This window comes from Ranitomeya variabilis, chromosome 3 (genome assembly GCF_051348905.1).
Source record: "Ranitomeya variabilis isolate aRanVar5 chromosome 3, aRanVar5.hap1, whole genome shotgun sequence".
Lineage (NCBI taxonomy): Eukaryota > Metazoa > Chordata > Amphibia > Anura > Dendrobatidae > Ranitomeya > Ranitomeya variabilis.
In genome coordinates, this window is record NC_135234.1 from 198,220,556 (window position 1) to 198,237,898 (window position 17,343).

The 17,343-nt window shown below is 43.4% G+C and overlaps 1 protein-coding gene across 3 annotated transcripts in view; it reads right to left on the reverse strand.

The window, feature by feature from the left end:
* BCAS2 (BCAS2 pre-mRNA processing factor) overlaps positions 1–17,106 on the reverse strand; it is a 49,245-nt gene extending 32,139 nt beyond the window's left edge. For 2 of the 3 annotated variants that reach the window (XM_077294967.1, XM_077294966.1), the window contains exons 1-3: positions 16,919–17,106; positions 13,360–13,452; positions 4,970–5,040 (exon numbers count right to left, since the gene is read on the reverse strand). In XM_077294967.1, coding sequence (XP_077151082.1) covers positions 4,970–5,040; positions 13,360–13,452; positions 16,919–17,011 — 257 coding nt within the window. In that variant the 5' untranslated portion in view covers positions 17,012–17,106. The remainder of the gene's footprint in view (positions 1–4,969; positions 5,041–13,359; positions 13,453–16,918) is intronic. The other variant, XM_077294968.1, reaches the window with a different exon arrangement.
* Positions 17,107–17,343: the final 237 nt, after the last annotated feature.

Consider the following 17,343-nt stretch of genomic DNA (forward strand, 5'->3'; position numbering starts at 1 on the left):
TGCAGCGATGTTTGATAAAGACCCAGGATTAGGTTGAAACGTTATGTCATACCTCTTTACACATCATCATTTAATTTATTATTCAACAGTGTGGTGAATGTAAGATACTCAATAAATGTATCACTGTTTGCAATCACCTGAGAGTGCGGCTGTTCTTCATCTACACAATCTCCCCAGATCGCGCTCCTGTGCAGGCGTACTTCTGAGCCCTACTAGGGCAGAGTAAAGTACTGCAGTGCGCAGGCGCCGGGGCTCTTTGACCTTTCCTGTCACTTGCGCACTGCAGCATTTGCTCTGCCCTGGTCATGGTAGAGAATGGAGGAGTGCGATAACTAAGACTGTGTGAATGATGTGGGGAAGAGTCATCCACACAAAGCAAGAAGGAGGAGGACAGCATTATAAGAAGAAGGCGAGTATAATAAAAGCTAATTTTCTTATCTTTCAGGTTGGGTTAGGGGCAGATATACAGCATTATGGAAAACTATATGACGCGCCTGAAAGGTTGTGGCTGTATCTCATATCACCTAGTGACAGGTTTCCTTTAAGATGCGATCGAACTAAGTAAATCATCCAAATGGGAGACTTGTTTTCCATTAAAAAGTATAGTACAAGTGCAAAATATAATACACACACACACACACACACACACACACACACACACACGGGGGTGTTCATTAAAGATTTCCCCTGACCCACTTCTATTTATCACAGGATGCTGAAACTGAACATGTGTAATGATATACAGTTGTGGCCAAAAGTATTGACACCCCTGCAATTCTGTCAGATAATACTCAGTTTCTTCCTGAAAATGATTGCAATCACAAATTCTTTGGTATTATTATCTTCATTTAATTTGTCTTAAATGAAAAAACACAAAAGAGAATGAAGCAAAAAGCAAAACATTGATCATTTCACACAAAACTCCAAAAATGGGCCAGACAAAAGTATTGGAACCCTCAGCCTAATACTTGGTTGCATAACCTTTAGCCAAAATAACTGCGACCAACCGCTTCCGGTAACCATCAATGAGTTTCTTACAATGCTCTGCTGGAATTTTAGACCATTCTTCTTTGGCAAACTGCTCCAGGTCCCTATTTGAAGGGTGCCTTCTCCAAACTGCCATTTTTAGATCTCTCCACAGGTGTTCTATGGGATTCAGGTCTGGACTCATTGCTGGCCACCCTAGAAGTCTCCAGTGCTTTCTCTCAAACCATTTTCTAGTGCTTTTTGAAGTGTGTTTTGGGTCATTGTCCTGCTGGAAGACCCATGACCTCTGAGGGAGACCCAGCTTTCTCACACTGGGCCCTACATTATGCTGCAAAATTTGTTGGTAGTCTTCAGATTTCATAATGCCATGCACACGGTCAAGCAGTCCAGTGCCAGAGGCAGCAAAGCAACCCCAAAACATCAGGGAACCTCCGCCATGTTTGACTGTAGGGACCGTGTTCTTTTCTTGGAATGCCTCTTTTTTTCTCCTGTAAACTGTATGTTGATGCCTTTGCCCAAAAAGCTCTACTTTTGTCTCATCTGACCAGAGAAGATTCTTCCAAAACGTTTTAGGCTTTTTCAGGTAAGTTTTGCAAACTCCAGCCTGGCTTTTTTATGTCTCGGGGTAAGAAGTGGGGTCTCCTACCATACAGTCCCTTTTCATTCAGACGCCGACGGATAGGAAGGGTTGACACTGTTGTACCCTCGGACTGCAGGGCAGCTTGAACTTGTTTGGATGTTAGTCGAGGTTCTTTATCCAACATCCGCACAATCTTGCGTTGAAATCTCTTGTCAATTTTTCTTTTCCGTCTACATCTAGGGAGGTTAGCCACAGTGCCATGGGCTTTAAACGTCTTGATGACACTGCGCATGGTAGACACAGGAACATTCAGGTCTTTGGAGATGGACTTGTAGCCTTGAGATTGCTCATGCTTCCTCACAATTTGGTTTCTCAAGTCCTCAGACAGTTCTTTGGTCTTCTTTCTTTTCTCCATGCTCAATGTGGTACACACAAGGACACAGGACAGAGGTTGAGTCAACTTTAATCCATGTCAACTGGCTGCAAGTGTGATTTAGTTATTGCCAACACCTGTTAGGTGCCACAGGTAAGTTACAGGTGCTGTTAATTACACAAATTAGAGAAGCATCACATGATTTTTCGAACAGTGCCAATACTTTTGTCCACCCCCTTTTTTATGTTTGGTGTGGAATTATATCCAATTTGGCTTTAGGACAATTCTTTTTGTGTTTTTTAATTTAAGACAAATTAAATGAAGATAATAAAGAATTTGTGTTTGCAATCTTTTTCAGGAAGAAACTGAGTATTACCTGACAATTGCAGGGGTGTCAATACTTTTGGCCACAACTGTAAGTGTATAGGTTACATGCCAATTAGCAACTCAGGACTGATAACGGTGTTGATTTTACAGGTGCTGAAGTGGTGTGAGGTTTGATAATGGACAGAGAAGTCATCAAGTTCCTTTACTTGAAAGGCTGCACACCAAAGATGAAAAAGGTTTATGGTGAGGATTCCCCATCATATGATGTAGTCAAGAACTGGCATCGCCAATTCAAATGTGATCGGACTTCGGTGCAAACAGCTCCAATTCCAGGGAGACCCCACTCTGCTATTGATGAACACACCATCCAGCAAGCGGAGGTCGCCATTTTGTTAAAATCGCTGCGTAACCATTCACCACCTAGCCCAAAATGTCAAGATTAGTGTGGGGCCCATGGAAAAAATCATCCAAGACCATCTTCTCTGGCTGCTCACACCATTCCAGAGGCAAGAACGAGTCGAATGATCCCAGGCTCTATAGACAATGTGCGATGGAAACCAGGAGGACTTTTTCAGCAGACTGATCACACATGATAAAAGCTGGGTCCATCACTATGATCCTCCAGTTGATGCAATGGAAGCATCATGACGCACTGCCTCCACGTGCCCAACCCTCGGCAGGCAAGGTCATGCTCACAGTATTTTGGGACCAGCACGGAGTAATACTGATGGATTTTCTAGCAAAGGGTACCATGATCACTGGGGCATACTATGCTTCACTGCTGCGGAAATTGCGGGAGGCCATCAAAACCAAGAGACGTTGCATGCTCACCAAAGATGTCCGCCTTCTAGAAAATAATTCACCAGTTCACAACTCACATGTTGCCCAAATGCAAGCATGCTCCTGTGGCGTAGAAATTCTACTGCATCCCCCTTATTCACCCGATCTCGCACCATCGGACTTCCACCTCTTTCGAACAATGAAGTTATTTTTGAAGGGCAACCAGATGAGACTCTGATTTCTGAAGTCACAAGGCTTTTGGAGCAACCTGTTGACTTCTGCAAGCGAGGTGTTTACAGTTGCCTAAAGAGACAGAGCTCATTACAGTAATTAATATGGACCCGACTCCACACCCATAAGGGTGGAGCCGCATATTAATGTAATGAGCGGTACCATGTGACCGCTCACTACAGGAAGAAGCTGCCGGCACCGGGGAACAGACGTGCAGCGACGGCGCCAGGAGCAGGTGAGTATAACGCAGTGTGCGATATTCACCTGCTCACCGTTCCACCATCGGCGCCGCCGCGTCTTCTGCGTCCTCTGCAGTGATGCTCAGGTCAGAAGGCGCGATGACGCGATTAGTGTGCGCCGCCCTCTGCCTGAATGTCGGTGCAGGCAGAGGATGGGAAGACACAGCGGCGGTCGAACGCGAAGCAGGTGAATATAGCAAGCGTCGGGGACCTGAGAGGTGAGTATGTGATTTTTTTTAATTTTTTTTAATGGCAACAACAGCATATGGGGTAAATATCTGTATGGAGCATCTTATGGGGCCATGTGCAGCATTATACGGGGCAAATATCTGTATGGGGCCATGTGCAGCATTATATGGGGCAATTATCTGTATGGAGCATCTTATGGGGCCATGTGCAGCATTATATGGAACAACTATCTGTATGGGGCCATGTGCAGCATTATATGGGGCAAATATCTGTATGGAGCATCTTATGGGGCCATGTGCAGCATTATATGGGACAAATATCTGTATGGGGCCATGTGTAGCATTATATGGGGCAATTATCTGTATGGAGCATCTTATGGGGCCATGTGCAGCATTATATGGGACAAATATCTGTATGGGGCCATGTGCAGCATTATATGGGACAAATATCTGTATGGGGCCATGTGTAGCATTATATGGGGCAATTATCTGTATGGAGCATCTTATGGGGCCATGTGCAGCATTATATGGGACAAATATCTGTATGGGGCCATGTGCAGCATTATATGGGGCAAATATCTCTATGGAGCATCTTATGGGGCCCATAATCCACATTTGTGGAGCATTATAAGGGCAAATGTGTCTATGGAGCATCTTATGGGGCCATAATCAACATTTATGCAGCATTATATGGGGCGTATTTTAATATGGAGCATCTTATGGGGCCTATCATGAACTGTATGGAGCACTATATGGGGCTCCTGATTCAATATGGATATTCAAAAACATTTAACCTACTGATCTCAATTAATTTTACTTTTATTGGTATCTATTTTTATTTTTGAAATTTACCAGTAGCTGCGGCATTTTCCACCCTAGGCTTATACTCGAGTCATTACGTTTTCCCAGTTTTTTTGTGGCAAAATTAGGGGGGAGGGATCGGCTTATACTCCAGTATATACACGATATGTATGTATGTATGTATGTATGTATGTATGTATGTATGTATGTATGTATGTATGTATGTAGACATACATTTTTTTTTTAACTCAATGCGCCATTATTGTGCAAAACTAGTAAAACTAAGTTATTAAGACTACTACAATTATACATACTTGGTACCACCATAATTGTACTGTCCCACAAGATACAGAATTGCTTTTTTCCCCATTTTCTTCTCAAAAATGTAACAAATGTAAGCAAGTTAAAAAGTTACATGTATCTCGAAAGATGCAGAGCCAGATCGAAAACAGCCAAGACTCACCTCTTCATGCTGAGAAGTTCAAGTGGCTGGCGAGCAGATAGTCTCTCAAACTCATTCCTCATTATTTCTGTCTAGGATTGCAAAAAACAAATTAAATATACCATGATGTGCACCAGATATGAAGACTCGCTGGGCTTTACCTCCAACACCGCTGCATCATTTTAGTATGGAAATCAACAACTGACAGAAATGTAACCTCTCCCAACCAACTAGCCGCTGAAAATTAAACTTAATTTCCCACAACGGGTATTTGGCGAGTTTTTGATGTTGCAGATTCACACCAGCATTTCTACACCTATTAGGTTATTTTCCTTTTTTTTTTTTTTTTTTTTTTTATAAATTTTTGACACTGCAATTTCTGTATTTTGTTAGAAAAATATTTAGAATTGAGAGTCCTCAGTGGTTGATACCTTTTAATGGATAACTGAAAAGATGGTAACAAATTAGCAGTTAGCCATTAAAAGGTATCAACCACTGAGGACTCTCAATTCATTTAGAATTTAGATTTTTCTATCTACTGGCTAACACGGTACCAAACACTGTACCAAGATATTTATCTTTCCTGTATTTTGTTAGTATGTCATGTTTTCACCCCTTAGTGACCGGGCCAATTTTGAACTTAAAGTGACACTGGTCAGATTTCTAAAATTTGTCCAGGTCATTATGTGATAACTCTCGAACGCTTCATCAGATCCCACGGATTCTGACATTTTTTCGTGACACATTTTACTATACGTTAGTGATAAATTTAGGTTAATAGTTTTTGCATTTGAAAAAAATATGATTTTGCCGAAAATTTTGAAAAATTTTCAGTTTTCAGTTTTTATATCCTTAACCCCATTCAGTCTTCGGACGGAATAGTACGTCCGAGGACAGAACCCCCGCTTTGATGCGGGCTCCCCGCCGGGACATGTCAGCTGTTTTGTACAGCTAACACGTGCCCGCAATAGCAGCGTGTGGAATCACGATCCACCCGCCGCTATTAACTAGTTAAATGCAGCTGTCAAACCATACGTCCGGAAACGCGCACATCGCTGACCCCGTCACTTGATCAAGTGACGGGGGTCAGCATGACAACCAGAGGTGGACTGAAGACCTCTATGGTTGTTGAAGCTGGATTGCTGTGAGCGCCACCCTGTGGTTGGCGCTCATAGCAATGCAGCAATTCTACTACATAGGAGCAATCTAAGCATCGTTCCTATGTATCAGAGCTGATCAGGCTATGCCAGCTTCTAGCCTCCCATAGAGGCGATTGAAGCATGGCAAAAGTAAAGAAAGAAAAAAAAAAGTTTTATAAAAAAAAATATATGAAAGAAAAAAAAAAAAAAAAAAATTATATATATATATATATATATATATATATATATATATATATATATATATATATATATATATATATATATATATATATATATATATATATATATATATATTTAAATCACCCCCCCTTCGCCCCATATAAAATGAAATAAAAAAATAAATAAATAAAAAAAATCAAACCTACACATATTTGGTATTGCAGCAATAAAATCGCCAGATCAATAATAAAAAAAAAAAAGATTAACCTGATCGCTTAACGGCGTACCGAGAGAAAATATTCAAAATGCCAGAATTACGTTTTTTAGTCGCAGCGACATTGCATTAAAATGCAATAACGTGCAATCAAAAAATGCATCTGCAGCAATATGGTATCATTAAAAAGTCAGCTCGGCACGCAAAAAATAAGCCCTCACCCAACCCCAGATCACGAAAAATGGAGACGCTACAAATATCGGAAAATTGAGCATTTTTTAGCAAAGTTTAGAATTATTTTTATGACTTAGGCTAGTTTCACACTAGCGTTTACCTGATCTGCGGACTTCCTCCGTGAAGCCCCGCCGCACCTCCGCCGCTAGCTCCGCCTACTTCTGCATGCGGCCTGTGTACCTATAGTTAACATTAGGTACGCAGGTCCTGCCGCAGTATGCGGATGGTGCCGCATGCGGTGTTTTGACGCTGCAGATAGACAAAAAAATGCTACAGGCTGCGTCCTACGCTGGTAGCTGCAGCGTCAAAACGCCGCATGCGGCAGCCTCCGCATACAGCCGCACGACCTGCGTACCTAATGTTAAAGATAGGTACACAGGCTGCATGCCGGCCGCATGCAGAAGTAGGCGGAGCTAGCGGCGGAGGGCGGGGCTTCACGGAGGAAGTCCGCAGCACTCCGCAGCTGCTCCATACGCAAGTGTGAAACCAGCCTTAGATAAAACAAAAAAGAACCTAGACATGTTTGGTGTATATGAACTCGTAATGACCTGGAGAATCATAATGGCAGGTCAGTTTTAGCATTTAGTGAACCTAGTAAAAAGTCAAAACAAAAAACAAGTGTGGGATTGCACTTTTTTGCTATTTCACCGCAGTTGGAATTTTGTTTCCTGTTTTCCAATACATGACATGCTAAAACCAACGAAGTCATTCAAAAGTACAACTCGTCCTGCAAAAAATAAGCCCTCACATGGCCATATTGACAGAAAAATAGAAAAAAGTTATGGCTTTTGGATGAAGGGGAGCCAAAAACGAAAACCGAAAAAAGCTGGGGTCATTAAGGGGTTAAACCAGCTAGCCATGCTGTAAAAATAATTAATAAATAACATTTCCCATATACAGTTGTGCTCAAAAGTTTACATACCCTGGCAGAATGTTTGCTTTCTTGGCCTTTTTTCAGAGAATATGAATGATAACACCAAAACTTTTTCTCCACTCATGGTTAGTGGTTGGGTGAAGCCATTTATTGTCAAACTACTGTGTTTTCTCTTTTTAAATCATAATAACAACCCAAAGCATCCAAATGACCCTAATCAAAAGTTCACATACCCTGGTGATTTTGGCCTGATAACATGCACAGAAGTTGACACAAATGGGTTTGAATGGTTACTAAAAGTAACATCCTCACCTGTGACCTGCTTGCTTGTAATCAGTGTATGTGCATAAAGGCTGAGTGAGTTTCAGGGATCCACTGACATTTATGGATTGTGAGTCATAGGGAAAGCAAAAGGATTGTCAACGGATCTACGGGAAAGGTAGTCAACTGTATAAAACAGGAAAGGGACACAAAAAGATATCCAAGGAATTGATAATGCCAGTCAGCAGCGTTCAAACGGTGATTAACAAATGGAAAATCAGGGGCTCTAAAAATAAAACCACGGTCCGGTAGACCAACAAAAATGTCATCCACAACTGTCAGGAAAATTGTTTTTGATGCAAAGAAAAATCCACAAACAACATCAGCTGAAATACAGGACTCTCTGAAAACTAGCGGTGTGGCTGTTTCAAGAGGATGCACTTGAAGAAAAATGGGCTGCATGGTCGAGTCACCAGAAGAAAGCCAGTACTGCGCAAATGCCACAAAGTATCTCTCCTACAATATGCAAAATAGCACAGAGAAAAGCCTCAAAACTTCTGGAACAAGGTAATTTGGAGTGATAAAACTAAAATAGAACCTTTGGGCCAAAACTATAAATGTTACATTTGAAGCGAAGTCAACAAGGCCTATGATGAAAGGAACACCATTCTTACTGTAAAGCACGGAGGTGTGGAGGTGGATTGCTGATGTTTTGAGGATGTGTGAGCTACAAAGGCACAGGATCTTGGTCAAAGTTGAAGGAAAAACAAATGCAGCATGTTAAAAGCTGGAGGCAAATTTGCACTCATCAGCCCAGAAGCTGCGCATGGGACGTACTTGGACGTGCCAACATGACAAAGATCCAAAACACAAGGCCAAGTCGACCTGTCATTGGCTGTAGCAGAACAAAGTGAAGGTTCTGTAATGGCCATCTCAGTCTCCTGACCTCAGTATCATTGAGCCACTCTGGAAAGATCTCAAGACCGCAGTTCATGCTAGACAGCCCAGGAATTTACAGGAGGCTTTTTGCCAAGAAGAGTGGGCAGCTTTACCATCTGAGAAAATAAAGAACCTCATCCACAACTACCACAAAAGACTTCAAGCTGTAATTAATGTTAGAGGGTGCAATAAAAGGTATTAAGAAATGGGATATGTGAACTTTTGATCAGGGTCATTTGGAAGTTTTGGGTTGTCATTATGATTTAAAAAGAGAAAACACAGTAGTTTGACAAATGGCTTCACCCAGTGAGTGAAGAAAGTTTTGGTGTTATCATTCATATTCTCTGAAAAAGGCCAAGAAAACAACAATTCTGCTGGGGTATGTAAACTTTTGAGAACAACTGCATCTACTTTATATGTGCATCATTTTTCAAACGTAATTTTATTTTGTTAGGATTTTGAAGGGTTAACAGCTAATTCTCATTTTTTCAAGAAATTTACAAAACATGTTTTTAAGGGACCTATTCAGATTTAAATGGAGTTTGAGGGACCTATATATTGAAAACTCACCAAACAAAATGCCATCTAAAAAACGCACCCCTCAAATACTTCAAAACTGCTCTCAGAAAAGGTTTCAACTCTTCAGGTGCTATACAGAAATTAATGCAAAGTGAAATGAAAAAAAAACAAAACGTAATTTTTCTCTAAAATGTTGCTTTAGCCCCAAATCTTTTCACTTTGAGGGTATGTGCACACGTCAGGATTTCTTGCAGAAATTTTCCTGACAAAAACCGGACATTTCTGCCAGAAATCCGCATGCGTTTTAACCGCGATTTTACCGCGTTTTTGTGTGCGTTTTTTCCAAATGCATAGAATAGCGGGAAAAACGCAGAAAATCCGCAAAAATAATGAACATGCTGCTTTTTTTACCGCAATGCGTTTTTTTTGGAAAAAACTCATCATGTGCACAAAACATGCAGAATGCATTCTAAATTATAGGATGCATAATGTATGCGTTTTTAATGAGTTTTTATAGCGTTTTTATCGCAAAAAAAAAAAACGCAAAAAAACCTGAACGTGTGCACATACCCTTACAAGGAAAAGCACAAGAAAGTGGACAGTAAAATTTGTTACCCAGTTTCTTCTGAGCGCACCGATACCCTACATGTAATCACAAACCTCTGTTTGGATAATCAGCAGGACTCGGAGCGGAACGAGCACAATTGAATTTTGGAACACAAATTTGGCTGAAATAGCTTGAGGGCACTGTGTCGCATTTGCAGGGTCCCTTATTTGCCTAAATAGCATAAAACCCCATAAGTGACCCTATTTTGGAAACTACACCCCTCAAGGATTTTATCCAGGGGTATAGTGAGCATTTTGATTCCACACCTGCTACACAAAATTTGCTAACATTAAATAGACATATTGAGAATTTTCATTTTTTTTTTTCCATGAAAATGTTGCTTTATTACCAAATTTTTCACTTTTGCAAGAGGAAACACGAAAAAGTGAATCCCACAGTTAGTTAACCACTTTCTTCTGAGACCATCAATACCATGTGTAGTCAGAAGATTCTGTTTGGACACACGGCAGGGCTCAGAAGGGAAGAAGCGACATTTAGTATTTGGAATGTAAATTTGGCTGGAATAAATTGAAGACATATCCACAAGAGAAATTAACATGCTGTGGATTTAAAACACACACCACAGGTTAGTTTACATACAGGCTGTTCAAGCCCACTGTGCTTTTATCACTCTATATAAACTGACCTGCTAATTTTCAGCTGCATTTTCCAGTAGCAACAAAGCCTATAAGATTTCAGAAATCTCATGCACACACATTGGATTTTTTGTCATCAGGATTTTGTGCTTTGCTGCTTTTTTGGACATAGAGCATGTCACTTCTTTCAGGCTTGAATGAGTGTTGAAAAAAACGCAGCAAAAAAACAGGTATCATTATTTGCATCGTTTTTTTCTGCAGAAGAGTCATGGAGGACTGAACTTAAAAAGAGACATAAGTTAGTCCAAAAAAACGCACCAAAACCGCAACAAAAAAAAAAGGACCAAAAACTGCGTTTTTGCAGCAGCTTCTTTTCTGCCTAGGAATCAGGTTTTGCTGCAGAAAAAAAAGCAGCAAAAACGCCCTGTGTGAACTTACCCTAAAGGTACCTTCACACTGAGCGACTTTGCAGCGAGAACGACAGCGATCCGTGACGTTGCAGTGTCCTGGATAGCGATATCGTTGTGTTTGACACGCAGCAGCTATCTGGATCCCGCTGTGATATCGCTGGTCGGAGCTAGAAGTCCAGAACTTTATTTGGTCGTCAGATCGGCGTGTATCGTTGTGTTTGACAGCAAAAGCAACAATACCAGCGATGTTTTACAATGGTAACCAGGGTAAATATCGGGTTACTAAGCGCAGGGCCGCGCTTAGTAACCCGATATTTACCCTGGTTACCATTGTAAAAGTTTAAAAAAAAAAACAAAACCAGCACCGGCATAAGCAGAGCACAGCTGTGACGTCACCGCTGTGCTCTGCTTTCCGGCCGCGCTGACACATTCAGTGAGTGCAGGAAGCTCTGAGCAGCAGCGCGTAACCTGTGGACGCCGGGGGACGTGACAGACATCAGAAGGTGAGTATGTACTGTTTTGTTTTTTTTTAACTTTTACAATGGTAACCAGGGTAAATATCGGGTTACTAAGCGCGGACCTGCACTTAGTAACCCGATGTTTACCCTGATTACCCGGGTGCTGCAGGGGGACTTCGGCATCGTTGAAGACAGTTTCAACGATGCCGAAGTCGTTCCCCTGATCGTTGGTCGCTGGAGAGAGCTGTCTGTGTGACAGCTCCCCAGCGACCTAAACAGCGACGCTGCAGCGATCAGCTCGTTGTCTATATCGCTGCAGCGTCGCTGAGTGTGACGGTACCTTAAGGCTGGCCACACACATTAGATGACTGTTAGGTAAACAATGCTTTGGCCAACAGCCATACACAGGAGTGCTTACTGAGCCAAGCGCTACTGTGTGCTCTATGAGGAAGACTCTGACTGACACACTGGCTAGTGGCTTCTCTCCTGGAGAACAATGAGATCAACAGTTCGAATTCAGGAAAGCGCAATTGACATCTCTACTAGTGATGAGTGAATATACTAATTACTCGAGATTTCTCGAGCATGCGCGGGTGTCCTCCGAGTATTTTTTAGTGCTCGGAGATTTAGTTTTTCTTGCAGCAGCTGAATGATTTACAATCCGTTAGTCAGCATAAGTACATGTGGGGGTTGCCTGGTTGCTAGGGAATCCCCACATGTACTTATGCTGGCTAACAGATGTAAATGATTCAGCTGCGGCAAGAAAAACTAAATCTCCGAGCACTAAAAAATACTCGGAGGACCCCCAAGCATGCTCGGGAAATCTCGAGTAACGAGTATATTCACTCATCACTATCAATGACCTATCATTACGATAGGTCATCAATGTCTGATTTGTGGGGGTCCGACACCCCCGCCGATCAGCTGTTTTCCGTGTGGGCGGCCGCTAGCCGAGACTGCTCAATTGCAGAGCTGCTCCTTCTTCTGATAATGGTGGAGGCATTGTACTAGACATCCGCCTCCTATTGATTTGAATAGGTGTTGATTGTGTAGTACCCTGCTGTGGCCACTACCAGAAGACAGAGCAGCTCTACAATTGAGCAGTCTTGGCTAGCGACCGCCCACACGGAAAACAGCTGATCGGCGGGAGTGTCGGACCCCCAAAAATCAGACATTGATGACATATCATATGGATAGGTCATCGATGAAAAAGTAGTGGACAACCTCTTTAAAGGGAATCTGTCACCTCAAATTGGCTGGATATGTAAATGCCTTTTTTCTGGTCCGATGGGCGGCGTTTCGTCTTCATTTCTCCACCATATCCGTTCCTGTTGTCCGCAATATGTTCGAGAATTAGAGTACTTGTCCTCCGTAGTTCGCGGGTGCGCAATGCAATCTTCGCTCGCGTAGTATGCTTTGCCCAACTGCGGGCAAAGCCAAAAAGCATTACTGTGCATGCGCCCACGCACTATGTCCCGCAACACAGTGAAATACTTCCGGGTCATAGTGCGTGGGCGCATGCGCAGTAATGCTATTTGGCTTAGCCCGCAGTTGGGCAAAGCATACTGCGCGAGCAAAGATTGCATTGCGCACCCGCGAACTACGGAGGACAAGTACTCTAATTCTCGAACATATTGCGGACAACAGGAACGGATATGATGGAGAAATGAAGACGAAAAGCCGCCCATCGGACCGGAAAAAAGGCATTTACATATCCCACCAATATGAGGTGACAGATTCCCTTTAAATTAATGTATATGGGGGCATCCACCACTTCCTTTCCTATACACATAAGAGGTGCTAAGTAAAACTAGACACTAATGACATAAGTTATTTCATTTTTCACCCACTGTAATCTAGCTGATAAAGCAAACTGGTTTTCTTCTCATAAATCTCCAGCACTGGTTGCCTCAGCAGTAGCAACTAGTGAAGTCCATATACCGACGCTACAGAGATGCTGGCACTGATCTAGGTCCATACCTCAAATGCAGCAAAGTCTGGAGTAGGTAAATAGCTCAGGTAGTTTTTGGTTGGACGATATCGTCTGGTTTCCTCCTCCACCAGTGCAGCAGCCTAAACATGGAGAAAATAATATTCGGTTATAGATATTCAATGAACACTAACTATTAGGATGTGCGCATGTTGCAGATTTGCCTGTGGGATTTTCTGCGCAGACTCTGCATCTCATGGCAGAAAACGCAGGTAAAAAAATGCGCGTTTTTTATGCGGATTTTCAAGCGGTTTTTTTCATGCGGATTTGTATGCGTTTTTGTCAGCTAAATAAAGATCTATTATTTAACAACAACAAAAAATAAATAAAATGTCATTTCTTGTCCAACCTCTTCATTTACATACTCCACTGAAGAATGTTTACACACACAGATATATAGATGGATGATAGAGATAAATAGATAGATAATACCAAGCCCAATGTTTAGTAATAAACATAATAAAATGGTACATAAAGAGTTACATAAAGACAAACACACAAAATCTGTGTTAGGCCGGGGTCACACTTGATGTGAGAAACTCGCATGAGTCTTGTATCAATACCCAGCACTGCCGCCAGCACTCGGGACTGGAGCGTTCAGCTACATAGAAATACATGCAGCTGCACACTCCAGTCCCGAGTGCAGGCGGCAGTGCCAGGTATTGAGGTGCAAGACTCGTGCGAGTTTCTCGCAAGTGTGACCCTGGCCTTAAAGCAGTATATTTAATTTTAAAAAAAAAAAAAAAAAAAGAAGGTGTAGGCTCCAGCGCAATTTTCTGCACCAGAGAGGGAAAGCCAACAACTGGGGGCCGATGTTTATAGCATAGGAAGGGGGTTAGTACCCATGGACCTTCCCAGGCTATGAATATCAGCCCGCAGCTGTATAATTAGCCTTTACTGGCTATTAAAATAGGGGGACCCCCACCCCCCAAACCTAGGAAGGGGCCATGGATATTGGCCCCCAACCGGCTACAAACACCAGCTCCCAGCCACCTCAGAAATGGCGCATCTGTAAGATGCACCAATTCCGGCACTTAGCCTCTCTCTTCCCTCTGCCCTGTAGTGGTGGCATATGGGGTAATAGGGGGTTAAGGTCGCCTTTGTATTGTAAGGCGACATCAAGCCGGCTTAGTAATGGAGAGGTGTCAATAAGATACCTATCCATTACTAATCCTATAGATGTTAAAGGGTTAAATAAACACACAGCCAGAATAAAGTATTTTAGTTAAATAAAACACTACATATTTTTCCCATCTTTATTGTTCTGCCAATCCATGCGACACCCTCGATCTCCTGCAAAAAAAGATAAAATAATAAACCAACACAAATACTCCCTGGTCCGATGTAGTCCATTTAATAATGAATGTCCCACGACGATCTCCCCTATAGAACTGTCACATCACGGGATGTGACTGCTCTATAGGCCTCCAGTGACACACTGACAGGAGACAATAGCTTCAGCAGTGTTATCACTGAGGGTTCAATGAGTTCATGTTCTCACTTTATGGCACTGCTGCGTGAGAATTTTCCCACGCAGCGGTGCCCCAAGTGACAGTATGAACTCTGCTGAACTCACGGCGGCGTAGGGATACAGTGCGGAATGATACCTTCCATCATTGTATCACCAGAGCCCCTGGAGAGCGGTCACATCTGCCGATGTGACAGCCTCCACGGGAGATCATCGTGGGACACTCATTATTAAATGGATTACATCGGACCAGGGAGTGTACTGTTGGTTTATTATTTTTGTTACAAGTGATCGAGGGCGTCGGGACTAAGTGATTGGTGAGTATATACTGTGTTTTTTGTTTTTTTTTTCTTTACACAGTAGCCGGATGGCGGCACTACTGCTGTCCCATCATCGGCTAGCTGACACTGTAACAGGCATAGCTGGATGGGACTAGTAGTCCCTTCGGACGATGCCTGTCTACACAAGACCTGCACACACAGTCTCCGCCCACGCATTCTTCCTCCTCCCGATCTGCGTTTCTCGCACCCAACTCTGCAGCAAAACCGCAGATCTTTTTAAACCTGCGGTTTTGCTGTAGATTTGCCTGACACAATGGAAGTCAATGTGTGCAGAAAAGCTGCTGATCCGTAAAAAGAATTGACATGCTGCGGTAAACAAAACGCTGTAAGTCAGCGCGTTTTTTTCCACAGCATGTGCACATCAACTCTAGATTTCTCATTGACTAACACGGCTTGTGCACTACACTGCGGATTTGATGCAATTCCACGAGTCCAAAAACGCTGCGGAGCCGCATCAAAATCCACGAGTGCACATAGCCTCAGGCCACATTCAGTTTTCGGACGTAAGCGCCAACAAGGCTATAGACTAAAATGGTGCCGACAGAGTGAATGTGTGCCATGCTTCATTTTCGGGCGTGCACACCAACTCAAGACAGACACGCAGACGTGGTACACCGTGCCTGGGTGGGTGTCCACCTGAAGTGGGCGTTACTCCCAAAAATGAATTACGGCAGAGTGTACGTTCGCTCTGTTGGCACTATTATAGTCCATGGCCGTGTCGGCGAATATGTCAGAATCTCTTTTTGAAGGGACCACTGAACGCAGAGTGAAAGTCTGCTCTGTCCCAGGTCCTGACAACCTCCCTTGTCTCCAGGGTCAGCACTGACACGCCACCGCTCCCTTTATGGTCCATGGGACATCACAGGACAGCTGAGCTCTGCACATGGCTATCTCATAGACCATGAGCCGAGCAGTGACCTGTGTGTGCGGCCATCACGCAGTCATTCAGATGGGGAAGGTTTCCATTGGGAATAATCCTTTTAAACCTCTGTAATGCCAAATGTATAGCTGCCCTTCATTTCAGGAAAACCCAGCTCATCTGGACCTCTGTAATGGGTCACACTGTGGACGGCGGATCACCTGTCAAAGCGCTGATCCAGTAATCTGCACAGGACATTAGATTCTGATTCCAACTACAAAGGTCACAGACAACCAAACTGATGGTGAGGGGACACCATGCAAAGTCTTAGAGGAGCTATTGGCCGACCATGTCCTGAAGATCCGGGCCTATATGTTACCAGAGAACAAGAGACCCCCTTCCGAGCTGGCCAGATGCGTCACATCACAATGAAGACGTCGTTACGCCAGGACGAACGATCAAGAGCCATTCTCCACACTCCCATCCAGCAGCCGCAGGTCACAACTGATCAACTCACCCCAACCCTAGTTACCAAAGAGGAGCTGCAGCAGCTGCATGACAAACAAGCTTTGGGCCTTATATATCATAGCTGCCAATAGAAAAACTGCTGGCAACCAATCAGCACTTAGCTAACAATTTGTAAACAGTTCTAGTAAAATGATAGCAGCACTGTGATTGGCTACTAAGAACAACGGAGACAGTTTTTCTTGTACAGTATATGGTTTTCAGAAATGTTCCCCAGCAGTGTGTCTAGATGGTGGTCACTACACAGGGGTATAGGCTGCTGCCTGCAGGGGGCAGTGTGGGCATTACTACTGGAGCTTGAGAGCAGAGAGCCGAACATATTCCGTTCAGGTAACAGAATATCGGCCGCCACTCACCGCCTCCCGCACTCCCGCAGCATCGTATCCTTGGTCAAAATACGGTAACGCGTCCACAACCACGTCTCCTGCCACAAGACTGGTGCCCGCCATCTTGAAGCCTGGCAAAAGAGTGAGTTACGCATGCGCGATACTGATGACGAGCCCTCTATGTACTGATAGGACAGTGGAATTGGTGGCGTATCACGTGACTGGCGGTGCGGCCTCTTGAACTCTTCTGTCTCCTATGGAAACGTGCTCTGTACAGCAGGAGTAGGCGTGCAGGCGTCATTGTCGTAAAATAACGTGTCCCTTTACGTAATATTAGTTATAGTGTGCTCTTGTGATTGCGGGCAGCAGGAAGTGCTGGAGGAGCTGCGGGGTCCGTAATGGCGAGAGCTGCCCGCACCCTGGTCATAGGAGCACATAGAAGGCTGTGTGTGGTG